This window comes from Suillus subaureus (assembly GCF_016647635.1).
Source record: "Suillus subaureus strain MN1 chromosome Unknown BJ212scaffold_74, whole genome shotgun sequence".
Classification (NCBI taxonomy): Eukaryota; Fungi; Basidiomycota; class Agaricomycetes; order Boletales; family Suillaceae; genus Suillus; species Suillus subaureus.
Genome location: NW_024538630.1, coordinates 79,548 through 99,165, shown reverse-complemented (window position 1 = coordinate 99,165; position 19,618 = coordinate 79,548). Strand labels below are relative to the sequence as shown.

Genomic DNA, 19,618 nt, shown 5'->3' with positions numbered 1-19,618 from the left:
GTGACCATGCAACGCTTGTGATCAAATCTTCATGAGCCTTGATCTCGAGAAGAAGCTCAGCGTTACTGGTCTGCCAAACCTGGATGGTACCATCCAAGGATCCAGAGGCTAACTTTAGCCCATCTGGACTGAATGCCACACTCAATGCCCAACTGCTATGACCATGGAGTGTTGTGAGGACAGCGCCAGTCTCTGCATCCCATAAAACGATCATAGAGTCCAACGACCCACTAGCGAGTTTCCTGCCGTCAGGAGAGAAGCATACCGAATTCACCCAGCCTGTATGCTTCACCAGCGGATCGAATACCATCTGCCTACTCTCAACGTCCCAGATGATGATGGTTTTATCCTTCCACCGCTCGCAATTCGTTTATTGTTTGATGATACGGTGACTGATCGCACCCAGTCCTTGTGTCCCTCGAATGGCCCTCCCAACAATTCTCTGTTCTGCACATCCCAGATTCGCAGGTTCCTTGAGCCCGTGACGACCTGTCGGCCGTCTTTGAAGAACGCCACTGCCGATACTGCGCTCGTGTGCCATCGAATCGTCCGGGATGATGCCGGTTGTGTTGTCTGCGGTACCTGCACTGGTGCCGCTCGCCTTCGCACACTAAGATAAGCTTGTTTTGCAACATCAAGCACTCCTAACATGCGGTCTCGTTGACCTAATAGACCTATTAGTTTGTCGACAGCATTTGAAGATTGATGATAAACGTGCTTTGGGGATATTGCAGCTACGTCGTGGATTGTCGTGGATCATAATACGTGTGATGACTCGTGGGGTTGGATTATCCAACTCATCAAGTACTTATTGAATGTTGGCTCCGTATGCCACGGAGTGCCAATGCGTGTCGCACCGTCGCGGCGGTATGTACGACCAATCTGGAGCTAATTTTAGCTGGGGACTGTGGGACCATATTTCCGAATGAAAGCAGTGAGCTCGAGAATCGAAACACGCTTGAGGGTCGTCTTCGAACTTGCTTGCAGTTTGTGGACGATGGTGTACTCGACCGCTTTTTCTGACTATTGGCCTTCATAATCAAATTATCTTCGTGGTCGCATCCAATGATCCACTGACCAGCACCCTGAGGTCCCGAGAAAATCCAGCGAAACAATTCAACCATCGTGGGCTTTATCAATGACTCGGGTGCGTTCCTGTTCGTCTATTCCAGGTGATGAGCCCCGTGCCTCCGCTCTCATCACCGCTTGCTATCAATAGCCCATCTGGTGATGCCGCCAATGCCCGCACCCGGCTGCTATGTCCCTCCATCTTCTTCAACACTACGCCTGTCTTCAAGTCCCACAGACGAAGCATCCCGTCGTACGAAGCCATGACCATGTGTTCATCGCACGAGCCTGTGAGCGTATGCTTGTCGCAGAAAACTGTGACTGCGATCACGGGTGAGCATGCGTCGATATCTGACAGTGGAGGCGTTGTCTCCATGTCAAGTTCAAACGTTGACCGTGGACTTAGGGCGATGAATATCAGCACCAAGCACTTGTTCAACGGCAGACACCAGTTTATATTGGGCAGACAGACCAGGTATTGTAAAAACTTACTAGCAATTCATTTTGTGTGGCTATTAGCTGACTCTTGTTCCAAGTCGCAGCCTCGTATTCACTATATATTGCATTTATGAATCCAACTTTCTTGTTCCCGCAAGCTGTCCCTGGCGTTTCCACAACACTCCTGAGCTCCACCATGTCACTGTCAGCTCAATTGGATGGGTCGTATGTAAACATTCGGCTTTTTTTGTGCGCGCCGTCCTCAGCGGTTTGCATTGTTTGTATTTCTATTACCTTAGGAAATACACTCAATTCTACATTTTGTGTGCCAAATGAGTGGTACGATTACAAGTCCAGGAGCAGCAACCATCACAAGATGCTTTGAGACTCGCACATCCCCTTCGACCTTGGCGGGCCAAGTACTTTCACTGAAGACTGACTATGACTCTGTCCATACTTCTTTAGCACAGATTCTTCCGCTAATCCTAGTCAATGATCCCCATTCTCAGCGCATAGTGCAATCATAGCATTATCCTACCAGCATCTATTGTGATCGACAACATGGAAATACACGTGCAGCATGATTTGAACCCTCAACCCTGACTCGGCTCGTTTGCAGCTTCGTCTTCTACTTGAGTGCTTAGAGAGTACGAGCCAAGTCAGGCCGACTCACGCCTTCCAGTCATACCATCCTTCAAGCTTCAAGCGTTCAAGTCCTGCACCATGGAACCTCGACCAACCACTGCCAATATAATCAATGTCAGCTTAAAGGCAGGGCTCATCCAACTTATCCTTCAAATGTGCGCACTCATGGAAGTTGGTAGTTTAGTCAATTCCGGATGGCTGCTTTGACTTGTAGCATTGCTTACACCGCTTCGACATTAGTGCTGACCTGCCAGCAAGGCGTCATGGTGGTATCTGATATTCATTGCCTATCGTAGGGCACTTATAATTTTATTCTGATTACTCGTACTTGTGAATGGCTCAGCAATCTCCCAGTTCCTTGACTCATCCTCAAGCCTATATCCTATTAACGTTACAACAAAGTTATCAAAATGCAGGAGGAACTGCTCATGACGAGAGCAAGATTTTCCTGCAGCAATATTGCGTGTCTCATTCTTGTTTGATAGCTGATCGAAAGGAGGATGAGGACTGTACTATAGGTAATATTACTGAAGACTTACTGTCAAACCATGCAAGCAAGCTCCCTTTCGTAGTTTCATCATTCATTCCCATTATGGATCGGTACGATTCGAGGCCTTCTCCAAGTCTACCAGACAGAAGGAGCGCATGGCACCGTTTCCGTATTGTGGTCTGCCATAAGGACTTGAGATCCCATCCGAAGAGCTGCAACAAAACATGCAGTTGAGCGTGAAAATAATTTTCAGTTGAATCATGTCAACGTACCACACCCAATTCCTCATACATCAAATGAATTGGTGAATTGGAAAATGCGGCACTAGCGTTGACAGCAGTAGTGAAATGGTCGACAGCTTCGGTGTAATGTGTTTTTTCCAAAGCAATGGTTCCCAGTTGGACATGTAAATATGCCTGATAAACAAAGCGAAGAAAAAATGAATGTCAGCACCGATTCTGGGCTTCATTAACTGAAGGATTCTCACTTCAATGATACGACAAACGAGAGGATCAGTATTGGGGCAAGCAGTAGCCAGCTCTTCGACAAGCAGCAACGCTTCCTGATGCTCGCCCGCATTAAATAGTGCGATGGCCTTTGAAAACTACGATGAAGCATGGAGGATGTAAGAAAAATTATACTTGCCTTGATCAAGAGAAGATGGTGAGTGCTCTTTGAATTCCCTTGCACAAATACGGATGCGACGTCAAAAGCTGTCCTGGCGCCCCGAACCTGCTGTTCTCCACAAAGAGCAATCCCCTTCGAGATATAGCCATTCAGCGAGGGCTGAATGCTGACAGACTATATGGCCATGCGAGTTAGCCTATGCGAAAGAATGGTGACGGGTGTGATTGTCTGTGAACCTTACCTTAATTGCATCACCAAGCGCTCCGTCCCAGTCGAGCTTTCGTGCCCTAACGACTGCACGATTGGCATACAAGTTGTAGTTATTAGTATCAGCGTTGATATTTTTTGTTAGCGACTTTTCAGCGGTAGGCAGGTCTCCAGTTACGCATAAATTGCGGGCTGTCTCACTTATAACAAGGATCTGCATGAAGCATGTTTTCGTGTTGCTCAAGGAAATAAAGATGGGTTACATGCCTTGAAATCAGAATCTTCCGCCTTGATGCGAAATTAGACAGAGAAGAGACCGAAAATTGGAATCGAGCTTACCGGGTGTGTCGTAGCATGTTCAATGGGATCATCTTGCGGCAAAGCAGTCATGGGCACAGGCCACTGTGAGGTCCTCTTATCCACGCCTCCACTGAGAATGTGCCTGCCATCTGTGGAGAATGCGATGCAGTGCACTTCACCAGAGTGCTTGAATATGGCGATAATTTGCCGATCGGAGAGCCGCCAGAGGTGGACATAGTTGTCCCCGGATATAGAAGCAACGAGTGTGCCATCAGAGTTTAGAGCAATGGCTCTGACACCTTTGGGATGACCCTCCCAGGGATCGCCGACCCACTTGTAGGTCGACAAATCCCACACCAATATGGTTGAATCATTATCAGCATCTTTACCCGATGACAGAAGGCGTGTGCCATCGGGGGTCCATGCGAGTGTGCCATCAGGGGTCCATGCGAATGCATCGGGGCTCCATCTGAATGAATTGGTGGCAAGGTTGGCAACTGCTTGGAAGCTGAAGCTGCTGAACCCAGGCTTCGCGCTCCAATATTGTCTTGAGTCTGGTTTCCACATTTGGATATTATTAGCTGTCGCGATGGCAATATGTTCGCCGCCTGGCGAATACCGAACGGAGACAGCTGGACTATCACACTTGATATGTCCTTGAACCTGCCATGTTTGTGTACACCACAGCGTTAATGTTGCGTTGTCGTTTGAACAGGTGGCCAGCGCTGCACCATCTAGGGAAAAGTCCAGTGATATGATCCAACCGAAGCCGCCCTGGCGGCCCGCAGTGGCATTGATGGGTCGACTGAGAGGTGCACCGGTGTTACCATCCCAGCCGACGAGCTCTTCATTCTCACCACCGCTTGCTATCAATCGCCCATCCCGTGATACTGCCAATGTCTTCACCTGGCCGCTATGCCGCTCCATTTTCTTCAACACAGCACCTGTCTTCAAGTCCCACAGACGAAGCATCTTGTCTTGCGAGCCTGTCACCATCCGTCGTCTATCGGGGAAAACTGCGACTGCAGTCACAGGTCCACCATGATATTTTGCAAACTCTCGAACTGGTATGGTGCTTGGAATGAACTGTGTCATTTGACTGGAGGTTGGTGGTATTGAGCACAGTTTAGACTTCTTGAAGGGATTGTGGGTGCCTTGCACTGGTGCAGACCGTCGGTGCGTTTTTAATACCTCGTTATACTGATTCATCACAATATTGATATTGACCTTCCGTACATCTCATTAGACACCCCGGACATGAGGCTGTTATCATAAGCGTCTTCTTCGGCAGGGACGTAGTTCTGATAACAGTTTATTTTCACTACAGGGGCCCGCGAGTAGATAGGAAGATAACATATGCCTGATCGTCTACGCACTTTGGAATATCTATTATGATGATCACAACCTTAGATGCATGTCAGCTTCTGTTCCCTGGAATGTTCTCGGTAGATGTCCTTCAAGTGTTGCGGCTGTTTCATCGTTCTCTTGGATCAGCACTACGGGCTTTCGCCGCAATTTGCATTGAAGATAATCGATAATCAGTGTTCAAATTCTGCTTTCAGATCGATTACCAAACATGCGTTCACAAACTCCAGTGGCCGCCACCACTTGGGTTCTTTGATCTTTTTACCTTCTTTCTGTGTCTGCGCAGTGTTCCACAACCCCACATCATGACATGCAAAGCTAAACCTCGTAAACCCTAATAGCGCCCGAGAAACTCGCATATTTCTTTCCAGTTCATTCTCGAAATTCAAACCCAGCACGGGAAATGCAATGCTGATGGTGGTTGATGGAGGTTGGAGAGGGGAATGGTGTAGACCTCAAGGACAGGAGAAATGTCGTAGGTCTCAGTAAATGATCTGCATGCTCCCAGGGGGCGAAACTATGTTGATATCATTGGAGCACGAGGCACCGAGAGGCTACGATGGGAATACTAATCTTAAGATCTTGAACGTTAAACATCGCCAATATGGACAAGTGACTTGGTACCATCCGTCCATTAAAAACTCACCACTGCCACAGGTACAATCCCTAATGGTACAGGAGTGACAAACACTGCAAGCATTGGGGAAAATATCTCTGTCATCCTGATCATGACTGGCTCCACTTGATTGCCGGTCCGAAGACTCCAAGCTATCGATCAGCGTTGTACTCTCTCCTTCTCTCTGTCTCTGGTGCTGCTTGGAATAAACGGTTAACCCTTAGAATTGCTCTGCGCGAGACAGGGTTCTCGCGTGCTTTCGTCAGCGCCAGCCCTTAGAATTCAACAAGCACAAACAACACGTCGTCTTCAACATCATCATGTCTACACAGCACACTTCCCAGTCTCCATCCGTCACGCTCGAAAAAGGCGCGTACCGAATGCGTGCACCACGCAGCTCACGCCCAGGTTCTTCCTCAGCCAAAGCCTACTCAGCGCCAAACAACCGCCATCCCACTCTCAAAACAGAACACTCGCGATCCTCATCACCGTACTAGCTTTCGCATCAGTCACATGCTTTTTCTTCGCGTATCATTTATTCACCACCAGGTTCGCTCCCTTTGCGCAACCACACCCGCACCCCACTGACGCCTTCCCAAAAGCAAACCCACCCCTCCTGACACCAAATACCTCTCCTAGTTCCCCCACAGTGGATTACACAACTAACGCATCGCACTCAAGAATGTGCTTGTACTCTCTCGACCACTTAATCGTACTCTTCTTGTTCCTTTTCTAAGACTTAGAAAACCAATTCTATATGTTTCATTGAAAACTTCAGACACTTCCTTGTGCTTGGGTCTAAAACCGAGCTTGAACGCTGTCTGCTTGTCCCTCCAAACGTGCCCACTCCCATGAATGTTCAGGGTATGAAGAATAGACTTGCATCGGGCAAGATCAGCTCATCGATTTACACGCAATAGGAGAGAAATTCGGAGTCAAGATTATCCAATGGGACGGAAGCCCAGTCGTATGAAAAGTTTTCATGCCAATATCTTTGACACAGACACACCTGACGCACCAATGCTCCAGTCCTTACGATTTCCGGTTTCTGGACACGCTTCATGATGTATCGCCTATGCGGGACAAGTATCTCTATTCCATCCACATCCCGGCTCTTGTGTGAGCGCTTGAGCACCCGAGAGATTGGTGCAGATTGGGACGTTGTTTGAGTCTTTGAGGCTTAGGCTTAGACACGGTGTGAGTAAGAGGGTGCGCAGAGATGTAAGAAGCGGAATGGCATTTACGAATTCACATCTATCTCGTGGCTAGTACGATATATGAACGTTAGGCGTTGTGTATATTGATGCGCATCTTCGTGTCACGGACAGCCACTCAACAACGAAGCTCCGAAAATGCAAGAACAATCTGGTGGAAACTTGTGCACTAGATCTCGAAGGGACTCTGGCACTTGAACAGCAGCTCAGTCTTTTGACCAGGACCTTGATCGCCGCTTATCCAACCGATGTAACCGAACCTCAGGATATCTCATCCGCCTTTGGTTCCTCTGCCGCATACGGTCAAATACAAGATCCGATGTCATGCACCTCTACATACCTCAGCACCGTTGCAGAGACTAAATGCCCTCTCTACATCGCTACCAACTCCCTGAATCCTGTAGCAGACCCATCGTTTTCGATTTATCTTCAAACCTTCCCGTGTATATTCTTCCTTTCAGATTCTACATCTCGCCTGACTCCCCTCGACGAATTGATCAATCCATATGACCAGGTCCCATTAAAGGAGTTTTTGATACTGGTGCTGGACACGATGGTATTGCTGAGGTTGTTATCACGAATGGAAGCACTTTTGGGCATTTATGAAGGACGTGCTGTGAAGGCGGTATTGGGGATTTGAGATCGTGCATAGGGGATGAGTGCTGGAACGTACGTCGGACAAAACCGATCGCTTTTTATGTAGCATTGTCTAGCCACGCGCTCCTTGAGATGCACGTCTCAAATATACCCTACCCCAATGTACTCACTCGAAACCAAAGTGACTGCAGATAACTCCATGTTTCCCGTTGTATTAGAAAAGAGAATTCAAGGAACATGGTGCCATCTGCATAGTCTGACGCTACTGTTTCGAGACGACCGTATTGTGTGTGGCGAGAAGGAGATATTAAATTTCTTAATGGAAGGGGAGCAATAAATGTAAGATTCCGACACAGAATTCAGTCAGCCCACCCATCTACCACGACGACGAGACGGGCACTACACGGATCCACCAATGGACCCTTCATTGAGCAATGTGTAGAAATCGAAGCCCAGGAGCAAAGGAATGAAGTGACGTCTTACATGAAAAGTCATATATTGCTCTCGTAGGTTTTGGCGATGCTCGTACAGTACAACGTTGTGACTATAACGGATCTGCAGTAGATATGTACAATAGTAGCACAGGAAGACGTATCAGAACATATCCAGCCATACATCCTTGGATGACTTGCCATTATCCCCACGAATGAACGCGTCCCCATATCAATTTATGACTGCACCATTAATATGCTCCTCCGTCTGCTCCAGCGCGATGTTCATATACCTATCTAGACATGAGAGAACGCCTATACACATAAGCTCGGCTCTAGATTCATAGAGAATGCCTCGATAATCGACGCCTGATGTAAGACATACGATGACCTTTTTCCCGACCACGCCATTCAAGAAATTAGCCGGTGTCCCTGTTGGTGCTAATGGAGGTGGGTTTGGTATGCATCGATATCTGGCGGTGGAGGCGTTTGACTCAAGTCAAGGATTTGGACTTGTTTGGTTTTCGCGCTGGCAACTTGGAGGAGAGCATTCAAAGGTTTGTTCAACGGCAGACACGAGTTGACATTGGGCTGACCAGGTATCCGCAAGACTTGGTTTTAATTCGGCTCTGTTCAGTGTCACTCTTTTCGTCTTCACATCCATGAATTCGACTTTCATGCTCTCCCCTGGTGTTTCTACAACATTGTCACGCTCAATCCTCCTCCACCATTCACAATTGAACAAGTCATATAGAATCGTTCGACTTTCTGTGCGCTCCGTTTTCAGCAGTTTGTATTTTTGTTATCCATCATCTTACGAAATACACGATTCTACATTTTGCTTTTGAAGTGTGCTAAATGAGTGGTACGACTAGCAACCATCACAAGACACTCTGAGACTCGCATGTCCCCTTCAACTTTGCGGGCCACTTTCGCTGAAGACTGATCATGACTTTGTCTATACTTCTCTAGCACAGATTCTTCCGCTAATCCTACTGGTGATTTCATGGCATTTTCAACGCTTAGTTGAATCATACCAGCGTCTATCGTGCCGAACTGCGATTGACAACATGAAAATACACGTGTAGCATAGCCTGAATCCTCAACCTCTTCTTCTCTGCCTCAGCCTAACCTCATCTATCCACAGTCCCTATATTCCTACCCCCGCCTTTCCCTCTCACCCATTCTGCCTGCCGCTCAGTCCATCCTCGATCCTCGTCATTTTGCTTCATCACACCACCATGCCTAGTAGCTTGGAAAGCCGATATATCAGACTTGAAGGTGGGTCGCTCCATATTACATTTGCATCCATTTCGCAATCCTCACACTCTTTTCACAGTCATCAGCGGAAAAAATCTTCAAGTCCCATCCGAGCGCATGCCCGCAGGCATTTACATATCCACTAATGTCGATTCCCATAGACGCTGGAAATCGGCCATCAGTGTCCTATCATCTGACCAGTCTGCAGCGTGGGGCGACACTGTGACTCTGTAAAGTCCAAGAAGATTTTCCGATGCGATGCGAGAGCTGATCTTCTGTTTCTAGATCATCCCATACCTCACCTGCATTATCAATGGAGATCTGGGCGTCATATGAGGCCGGTCGAATGCTAGGCAGTGGAGAGGTCATTGGGAAACTCCAAACGTCGTGGGACGAGCTACTCGATCATGGAGATGAACCTTTCGGTGAGTCATTTTCTCCTCATTCATGCACGTATACCAACATCTCGTAGTTTTGTCCTTCCCACCCGTTCGTGGTGTCCACCCTTCCCTCACGCTGAGGGCCACCATTGCACATGCTTGCGACGATCAGGAGGGCGTGCTGTCTGATGTAAGTGACGCTGGTCTCTACTGTTAGCTTTGCTGACGGAACCCCAATCGTAGTCCCTCGTAGACTGCGAGATCGCTCGAGACACAGATGCGGGCCACGCACAATTTGCCGCATACGTGACGAGCGAGACGGTCTCTCACCTGAACGATGCGGTGCAGCATTTTCAGTTGGTTCTAGACCAGTGTCCCGTCAGCCATCCCGACCACGCAGCAGCCCTCACCAACCTTGCGTATGCGCGCCTTGAAGGGTATATTCGTGACGATTTTGAAGATATTGATACCCCCACTTCGCTGTTCCGCGATGTCCTTGCATTGCGTCCGCAGTGCCATCCCGATCATCCATTATCTCTATATAATCTCACCGAAGCGCTGACTTGGCGCCACAACAAGAAAAGTACTGCTGCCGATATCTGCGAATCCGCCAAACTCTATCATGAGCTACTGCCTCTCTGTCCAGAGGGCACTTACCTTCGTAGCATCGCGGCAGGGACAAATGGTGTCGATTATGTGATCAACGGATGCAACAAACTTCCGATAGAGGCATCTGATGAAGGCATCCACCTCCGACGAGTTGTCCTCGAGCTCTGTCCTCTGGGCCATCAACACCGTCCCGGAACCCTCGACAAGCTTGCACAAGCAGTCGAAGCACGCTTTGATCAGCACGGCACTATCGATGATCTTGAAATGAGCATACAACTTGGTCGTGAAGCTATGTCTCTATGCCCCGAGGGACATACTGACCGTGCTTACTACCTGAACAACTTGGCCTTCTCGCTCGGATACCGTTTCGATCACCAAGGCAAACCTAATGACCTCGATGAGGCCATCTCTTTGTGTGAAGAAGCGCTGCGCCTGCGCCCTGTTGGGCACCAATATCGTGATACCTCATTGGACAACCTAGGGCTCGCCCTCATCAGCCGTTTCAACAAACGCGGCGACATTGATGACATCACCCGAGCTATTAGCCTCTTTCGCGAGGCACTGACATTGCGCCCACCTGGGCATCCACATCGTGATGTCACGCTTAACAACCTTGCCCTCGCGCTCAAAACCAGATACAACAAATTAGATATCAGCGAGGATCTTAACGAGGCCATTGATCGGTATCGCGAATCCCTTCAATTAACCCGGCATGACCATCCCGAGCGCCATTTATATCTTTCCAATTTGAGCTCGTCGCTCTGTTCTCGTTTCACGCAAACTCGGAAGAATGAAGATATCAAGGAGGCCATTAATCTCTGCCGAGAGTCATTGGTGGCTTTGTCTTCACTGCACCCAGACAGATGGTTCAGCTACACATGGTTGAAGGCAGCCTATTTAGCTCGTTACCAGGTTCTACGCAGCCCTGCTGATTTGTCGCGCGCTATAGAGAACTTCAGATTCGCTTCGGGACACCCTACTCAAGGCTTTCCAAATCGCATTCAAACTGCCTTGCACTGGGTTATTGAAGCCGAGAATTATCAACACGACTCTTCCCTCGAAGCATACCAGATGTGCTTCGAGCTTTTCGACAGCCACGCGATGACGCGATCGTCGATCATCTCACGGCGTGAGGCTGCAACCGCTTTTCGTGGTGCACAATCACTCCCTGTAGATGCGGCCTCATGTGCCATATGTCGTCACAATCTACGACAAGCAGTTGAACTTGTGGAGCAGGGTCGTGGCCAGCAGTGGTCGCTGGCTTCTCGACTCAGGACTCCGCTGGAAGACCTGAAATCTGCGAGTCCGCAACTAGCTGAAAAGCTCTTGGGGCTCAACAAGCGCCTATCTCATACTCAGGCTTCTGCAGGCAGCGCTGACCCAGCTGCAGCTGATCGGGCTGCAACAGAATATAGAATACTCACAAGGCAATGGGACGCTGCAGTGACTGAAATCCGTGATCTTAAAGCGTTCTCGCGCTTCCTGCTCCCGCCTTCGTACGAAGACTTGCAAGCGGCAGCACGCCAGGGCCCTGTCATCATCTTCATTGCCAGTCAATATTCGTGCAGCGCCATCATCGTTCCGACGTTGGGGGAGCCCCATCATGTACCCTTGCCGTCTGTCACTCTCACTGATCTGAACAATCTCAAGGATCGCTTCGCCAGGGCAATACGACACGCATCCATCATGGGCCCAAAGTTGCCTTGGAACGATCTGATAGTCCTCTTGAGGACAGTATGGGAAGAGATCATGCTACCCATCGTAAACGTACTCGAACATGTCCTTGCGCTAAAGCATGGCTCTCGAATCTGGCTGTGTCCAACTGCAGCTTTCACGTCTATTCCTCTCCATGCAGCTCACCTCTTTCAAACAAGGGCAGATCGCTCTAAAGAGCCATGCCTGGAGGATCTCTATATCTGCTCTTACATGCCGACACTTTCGGCCCTGGTTAGATCTAGACAGATGATGAAGAAGTGCATCACTCCATCCTTCGTGACAATTGGACAGGGTCAACCGGGTACGGGGAAAGGCAAGGCGCTCTTGGCTGTTGACAGTGAGCTCGAGCTTGTCCATAAGCTCGTCCCTGCAACGGCCAACCATACCACTATTTCCGGTGACGCAGCCACACGAGCAGGTGCACTCAAAGCTTTGGAAGAGAACACCTGGGTGCACCTCGCTTGCCATGGCAAGCAGGACCCTACACAGCCTTACAATTCCCACTTCGTCATGAGAGACGAACATCTGACGCTACTCGATATCATGGAGAAACATATTCCACACGCTGAGTTCGCGTTCTTATCCGCTTGTCACACTGCTGTTGGCGATAAGGAGACGCCCGACGAAGTGATTCACCTCGCAGCTGGTCTCCAGTTTTCAGGGTTCAAGAGCGTCATTGGCACGCTGTGGGAGGTCGATGATTCTGTTGCAAAACACGTTGTCAAAGCATTCTACGAGAATTTGTTTGATGGTTTAGAGGAGGGTGGTGTCATAGACTGTATGAAGGCGGCCTGGGCACTCAACCGTGCTACGCACGCTGTGAAGACGAAAGTGCCGCTTGAGCAGAGGATGGTTTTCGTTCATATCGGTGTGTAGTTCCTGCTATATTGCTTCATCTGATATGGTTTCACGTGTTCTTTGTATCGCGTTCTTTTTCGTCCCCAATGTACTTCAAGTTGTTGCTACTGACTTAGCCTGTTACATTCATCTATCACGTACTTATATGCTATCTTGTTTTGGCTTTCGTTTTTGTCTACTCTCGTTGCTCGATGACTTCACGGTGTATTCGAATATTAATGTTCACGACTGTTGCGACTCGACCCGGACCTTCAAGCGCCCATGTTCTTCAACTCCTGCACCACACCTCAGTAAGCGCCGCATCGCAACAAATATCTAGACAGAAGCAAAGCTCATCCACCAACCCACTGAACAGGAGCTGCTTATACCCAACGCTGTCGATAATCAGTACCGTAGAAACACCAGGGGAGAACATGCGGAAGCCCAGTTGCACAATATATGAGAAAATCTCATAAAAATATTTGAAGCAGACACTGATGCCGCAAGACTCGGGCCTTTACGATGTTTGGTTCTTGGACACGTTTGACGATGTATTGCCTACACAGGACAAGTATCTCTATTCCATTCACATCCTGACACTTGTTCAGGCACTCGAGAGATTGATGCAGATTGGAACATTATTTGGGTCGTGGAGGCTTAGGCTGAGACAGGGTGTGAGTAAGAGCGTGCGCAGAGATGTAAGGGGCGGAATGGCGTTTGTGGATCCACGCCTGTCTGGTGAGTCGTGGCCGATATGATACATGGAACATTAGGTGCTGTCCACATAAGTGCGCATCTTCATGTTGGGGACAGTCAGTTCAAACAACGAAGGCCTGACAATGCAAGAACAATCTAGTGGAAACTCATGCACCTTGTTTGTGAACTAGATCTTGAAGAGACTCTGGTGCTGAACAGCAACTCAGTCTTTTCGACGAGAACCCCGATCCACTGCTTGTCCAACTGGATGTACCCTGTCTCAGGGTACCTCATCCGCTGGACCGCCTTTGCCTCCTCCACTACCATATGTTCTAGCCCAAGATCCGATGTCATGCACCTCTGCATATATCAGCACTGTTGCAAAGACTGGACGCCCCCTCTTTGCATCGCTACTGACACCCCAAATCCTGCAGTAGACTCACTGTTTTCAATTTATCCTCAAACCTTCCTGTGTATATTCTTCCTGTCTGATTTCACTTGCCATCTCACTCCCCTGGACGCACTGATCAATCCGTATGACCAGGTTCCTTTGAAGGGGTTTTGGTACCGGTGCTGGATGCGATGGTGTTGACTAGAGCAAGAGGTCGTTGTCACGGATGGGAGCACCTTTGGAGCGCTTGTGAAGGATTTGCTGTGGAGGTGGCATCGGGGGTTTGAGATCGTGCAGAAGGGATGGGTGCACCCTGTATGCAATTAATCGCTTTCTATGTAGCATTGTCTAGCCACGCGCTCCCTGGGGTGCACGTCTCAGATATACCTTACCCCAATGTACTCACCTGAAACCAAAGTGAATACGGATAACTTCATGCCTTCCATAGCATTGGAAAAGAGATTTCGAAGAGCAAGGTACCATCCGCGTAGATTGGTACTACTGTTCTGAGATGAAGGTTGTATGTGGCGAGAAAAAGAATTTAATTGTCTTGACAGCAGGGGAGCCATAAATGTAGGATCTCAATACAAACCTCACCTATCCAGAATAACGATGATGAGATGGGCACTGCGCAGGTCCGCCGATAGATCCTTCATCGAATAATGTGCAAAAATCAAAGGCTGAGAGCAGGGGAATGCAGTCACACATTACTCCCGTAGATTTTGGCGATGCTCGTACAGTACAACGTTGTGATTATAGTGGATCTGCAGTAGATATGTACAACAGTAGCACAGGAGGACGCATCAGAACATATCCAGCCATACATTCACGGACGGCTTACCATTATTCCAGCAAATGAACATGTCCTCGTATTTACTTATGACTGCACCATCAATATGCTTCTCCGTCTGCTCCAGCGCAATGTTCATATATCCATCTAGACATGAGAGAATGCCTACACACGTAAAATCAGCTCTAGATTCATAGAAGGCAAAGGAAAGGATACCTCGATAATCAATGCCTGATGTGGGGCATACAATGACCTTTTTCCTGACCATGTCTTTCCAGAAATTAGTTGGTGTTCCTGTTGGTGCTAATGGAGGTGGCGGGATTTGGTATGCTCGATATCTGACAGTGGAGGGGTCCAAGTCAAGTCAAGGATTTGGACTTGTTTGGTTTTGGTGCTGGCAGTTGTGGGAACGACTTGGAGAGAAGCATTCAACCAAAGGCTTGTTCACCCTTGGCACCACTTTTGTGGTCTTAGAGACCTGGTTTCTTTGTAGAGTGCAACTAGTCTGTGAGACGTACCCTCCCATGTGAGTATGAGACCTCTCACCTCCTGTGGAGCTCTTGGTGCTCCTGTTACTCCTCTTGTCTCTGTGGTGCTCTTTTGCGCTCTACAAAGAAACCAGGTCTCTAAGACTGTGGGAACAGGAGAAAAGTGGTGCCTGCCTATGTACCTAGGACCTCTCCAGTGAAGGCTCCCTCAGATCCATGGGTATCAAACATTCTGTCATTGATATTTGGATCAGGAAGGTATCTATCATATAACATGTGGCGTACTACACTGTATTGTACTAAAATGCATTGCAATGAAAAACATACACAGAAAAGACATGCGAGAAGAGGGTTATGTCTCATTTGGATGTGGGAAGAATGAGGAGGGTTTGTGGACTATGACACTCTCTGTTGGATGTGCATAGAACGACAAGCACCTGCGGATGATTGGACATCATCATGTGGAGGATGACCCAATCTTGATGATGATGCCATGGGCACCATAATTTCTGTGGGAGCATCCATGGAGAGCTGAGAGATCCATTTTTTCAGGAGCGCTGTGAGTGCTGCATGAGTTACACCAACAGGGGGGTTGCTCAGGTTGCTGGCTGCTGCTAGAATTAGATGATGCCACTCCTGTATGATTTGACTGAATGGTGTGAAGAATGAAGTAGTTTTTTCCATCAATGACAAGTCATTGCAAGGTGCAAGCACATATCCCTGCTTTGCCAACCAGGGATCAGTGCCTGAGGTCTCAAATTTATCAACCCACAAGGGCCTCCTGCCCTCATCTTTCATGAAGCTGTGTGGCCTGTCAAAGGTGTTACAACCATGTACACCCCTATTCATTTTCTCTCTTACTGTGTATTATGTCATGAGCCACATGATGCTGCTGCTAGACTTATCTTTTACTCATACCTTGTATTACATCATGATTGCCATTGCCATCATTAGATGATCTATTCTTGCTATCACTTACATATCCCTTATCACTTATGTATCCCTTATCTCTGACTCACATACATTCTCATGTCTGCCCTAAAGCACTTGTAGTTCACTATAAATAGTCCTCTTGTATGCTTTAGTTCTTTACTTTAATCTTACTAGGTTTTACCTGGAATATCCTTTGCTTGAGACCTCCAATCTCTTGTTGTCTGAATCATACTTTACACATATTGCAGTGACCTATCTCTGTATTATATGAGTGAACAGATGTGCATAATATCCCATATAATATGGGCCAGCGGACCATGGGCTGAAGGTAAAAATATCCCCGACTATGACGGATGGGCCAGGAGGGATATTATTTCCGATGGGGATGGGTGGGCCCATCTATGCCCATGTTATAAATATCCTCGACGATGGTGGATGGGCCGGGAGAAATATTATTACCGATGGAGATGGGTGGGCCCATCTGGGCAATATGTAGAGTAGGATAGACATATATGATAGACAGCTGGGCTGAAGAGAGATGTATGGCAGATATTATTATATAGACAGGTGGGCCGACATATTAGTATTATTTTGTAGATGGGTGGGCCGATGGGGTGGTGAAATACTTATTATATATATGGGTGGGCCAAGGTGGGAGTATATTAGATAGATGGGTGGGCCAAGGTGGGGGTATATTAGATAGACGGGTGGGCCGAGGTGGGGGTATATTAGATAGATGGGTGGGCCAACATAGGGGTATATTACATAGATAGGTGGGCCGACATAGGGGGATGTCATATAGATGGGTGGGCCCAGATACATATCATTTAGACGTATGGGCTGAGGTATTGGTATACTATATGGATATATGAGCAATGCTGTTGCACTAGTTTTGATCTGAGTCGTGAATGACATTCAGACTCAGATCCTGTCAATGTCGATCAAAGTCAACACAGCCAAGCGCCCCATTGACTTGGAATCCAGTGATACCTCAGAAGACGGTCCATAGATGTAAGGGCCAAGGTATGTATACAGCCAAGTGCCCTGTCAACTTGGAATCCAGCGATACCTCAGAAGACAGTCCATAGATGTAAGGGCCAAGGTATTTGTATACTATATGGACGTATGGACATATAGGCTGAGGTAGTGATATATATTATATCGACAGGTGGGGCTAGGTAGTTGTTATTACACATAAACATAAACCCGACACCCAAAACCTGAAGCTCGAAACTCAAACATCAAAACAAATTTCGAAAAGTACTGAGTCCCGAAGCCCAAACATTGAAACCCAAAACTCGGAAGTCGTAAAAATGTATGAGTTTTGTAGGTAGTTGTATATCATCCAAATCAAAGGAGGTAATAATTCAAAGTCATCTAATGATGAAGGTCACAAGTGCCAGAAAATCGAGCACCCAGTAGAGATGCGAACATGCAGCACCAACTACTGAGTAGCTAATGCACACAGCATGCATTGCCCTATGAGAAGCCAAGTTCCGACTACCAAACATTGAGTGAAGGGTACTGAGATCCAAGGCCTGGGTCTCAACAAACAAATATCTGATATCCAGCACACTTCCAATCATCTGGTATTTCATTGAGCAATGGACGATAACACATCTTTGGAAAATAACATCATGCCAGGCTCCCTTATCTGATCCTCACTATCTCCACCCCCTTTAACTCCAAAGTGTGGACATGCAGGGTTCGGCGTCCGATTTCCCCAGATCCATTCCATCATGACTGTTTCTTCCACTTCCAATATTGAAATAACCCTCTGGCACACTTGGGCCCTGACTGTCACTCATGAGGCATGTGAATATACTGAATGGAAATTCAATGCAGAGAAGACAGGAGGAGACCCAGTTATACCTTCTCCGAACCTAGACACTGATCTGGTGATGGCTTGTGATCAATTGGTTGATTGCCTGATAAAGGCATATAAAAATCCCAGTGGGTCTTCCTGCAGATTCAGAAAATTTGTTTTATCAGTCAAATTGCTTCATCACAGTTCAGATGCAGATCAATGTTGCAAGATACAGCAAAGTGATCTCCCCGAAGGACACCAGGCATAATGAAGAGAGAGAGAAGAAGTTGCTTGAGAGGTGTCCTCCTGGCCATGAGGGCACAAAGTTGGTGGAGATACCAATGACAATTCTTGATGCATCCGGTGCCATCATCGCATGGTACGTCCCGGATGCCCTGACCGATGCCACCCAGGTGTGTAATATATATTGTTACTCAATGGATATTGAACATCAAATGGTGCCCACAGAAGGAAATTTGGGTGGCCTCTGATTTGCTCACTCCAATCCTCGAAAAAAGCATCAAGCTTGATGGCAATTGGTGAACTAATCAAGAGTGGTTCAAACCAAGCTCAGAAAATGATGTCTTAACTCCCGGATGCATCAATTTGTCTCTGGCATGGTTTCAACAGGGACATGAGGTAGGATCTGATGTGATGGTGATTTTGGTAGTCAAACTCACAAATCCCCTAGAATCAGTCAGATCTGGAGGTATCTGCATCATTGAAGGGGGCATCCTCTGAGAAGATCCTCAAAGTGATTGTGAGGCCAGCAGCCATTGCAACAGCGGCACTCAGGGTGATGCATCCCGAGCAGTACTGGGCAGGTTTGCGAGCCTTTTCGAGCCTTGGAGAAAAGGCAGAAAGCAAGGAACTGCAGGAGATGTCAGAGACTTTCCAGTACTGGGCATCCATGTTTAACAGCCTGTCCATCATTTCCAATTGGGAAACCCCCAATCATTGAGACCATTTATCTATTCCTGAATGCTTTGACATTCTCACTACCGTGGGGAATTATTCTAATGCTCAGATGAGCATGCCAAGCCTTCAGCTGGAGTTCAGGTATGATCTGGGTTGCATGATTGTGTTTTCTGGAAGGATTGTGAGACATGGGGTTCATGCAGTGGAAGGGGATCGGATTGCTTGGGCATGGTATATGAGGGATTCCGTTCATGTTTATGCTGGGGTTCCGTCATGTGGATGGGCTAGGGTGGATTACAAACAGTGAAAGATGAAAGAAGTGGAAAGTGTAGTTACCCATGTTAGCACATACTGTCAAATACCAGATATTAGATATCAGGATCTGGAATATTTGGGCCTCAATATCCAGAACTCAAGACTTGATGGTCAATATTCGATACTCAATACTCAATAGTGGACATTTGGAACTTGATATTCGGAATTCGACATTCCATAGTTGGGTGTCAAATATCAACACCTGAATGCCAAATACCAAATACCAAATACCAAATACCAAATACCAAATACCAAATACCAAATACTGAGTCCCTAATATCAACACCCAAATATTGAGTCAGGTTTTGATAGTTGATACTCACTAGTCAGGACTCGGTATTTGGTATGTGGTATTCGGGTGTTGATATTTGAGACCTGACTATGGAATGCCGAATTCTGAATATCGAGTTCCAAATGTCCACTATCACGATATTAGGGATTCAGTATTTGGTAGTCAGTATTTGGTATTTGGTATTTGGT

At 47.5% G+C, this 19,618-nt stretch overlaps 5 protein-coding genes across 5 annotated transcripts; 4 read left to right on the top strand and 1 right to left on the bottom strand.

Moving 5' to 3' along the window:
- The first annotated feature begins 7,054 nt into the window (after positions 1-7,054).
- BJ212DRAFT_995629 (uncharacterized protein) lies at positions 7,055-7,861 on the top strand. The gene has a single exon (XM_041344540.1). The coding sequence runs from the start codon at positions 7,290-7,292 to the stop codon at positions 7,608-7,610; it is 321 nt and encodes a 106-aa protein (XP_041186396.1). The 5' UTR covers positions 7,055-7,289; the 3' UTR covers positions 7,611-7,861.
- A 995-nt stretch (positions 7,862-8,856) lies between these two features.
- On the top strand, positions 8,857-13,461 carry BJ212DRAFT_1581283 (CHAT domain-containing protein; the record flags this gene model as incomplete). Its single annotated transcript, XM_041342303.1, has 6 exons — positions 8,857-9,279; positions 9,338-9,488; positions 9,544-9,683; positions 9,731-9,828; positions 9,882-12,831; positions 13,409-13,461. Exons 1-6 carry the CDS (start codon positions 9,240-9,242, stop codon positions 13,459-13,461), a joined length of 3,432 nt encoding a protein of 1,143 aa, XP_041186395.1. The 5' UTR covers positions 8,857-9,239.
- Positions 13,286-14,239, top strand: BJ212DRAFT_1551443 (uncharacterized protein). The gene has a single exon (XM_041341915.1). The coding sequence runs from the start codon at positions 13,666-13,668 to the stop codon at positions 14,086-14,088; it is 423 nt and encodes a 140-aa protein (XP_041186394.1). The 5' UTR covers positions 13,286-13,665; the 3' UTR covers positions 14,089-14,239.
- A 285-nt stretch (positions 14,240-14,524) lies between these two features.
- On the bottom strand, positions 14,525-15,054 carry BJ212DRAFT_1397181 (uncharacterized protein). The gene is made up of 3 exons (XM_041337234.1): positions 14,894-15,054; positions 14,729-14,842; positions 14,525-14,651 (listed from the first exon to the last, which is right to left on the bottom strand). Exons 1-3 carry the CDS (start codon positions 14,943-14,945, stop codon positions 14,641-14,643), a joined length of 177 nt encoding a protein of 58 aa, XP_041186393.1. The 5' UTR covers positions 14,946-15,054; the 3' UTR covers positions 14,525-14,640.
- A 2,783-nt stretch (positions 15,055-17,837) lies between these two features.
- Positions 17,838-18,866, top strand: BJ212DRAFT_1304749 (uncharacterized protein; the record flags this gene model as incomplete). The annotated part of the gene is made up of 3 exons (XM_041333668.1): positions 17,838-18,051; positions 18,110-18,318; positions 18,597-18,866. 3 exons carry the CDS (start codon positions 17,838-17,840, stop codon positions 18,864-18,866), a joined length of 693 nt encoding a protein of 230 aa, XP_041186392.1.
- Positions 18,867-19,618: the final 752 nt, after the last annotated feature.

Excerpts from the sequence above, each read along its gene's own strand:
- BJ212DRAFT_995629 (XM_041344540.1), top strand. The coding sequence starts at position 7,290 with ATGTCATGCACCTCTACATACCTCAGCACCGTTGCAGAGACTAAATGC.
- BJ212DRAFT_1551443 (XM_041341915.1), top strand. The coding sequence starts at position 13,666 with ATGCACCTTGTTTGTGAACTAGATCTTGAAGAGACTCTGGTGCTGAAC.
- BJ212DRAFT_1397181 (XM_041337234.1), bottom strand. The coding sequence starts at position 14,945 with ATGGTCAGGAAAAAGGTCATTGTATGCCCCACATCAGGCATTGATTAT. Across the intron at positions 14,843-14,893 it reads ATCAGGCATTGATTATCGAG|GCATTCTCTCATGTCTAGAT; the intron begins GTATCCTTTCCT and ends TTACGTGTGTAG.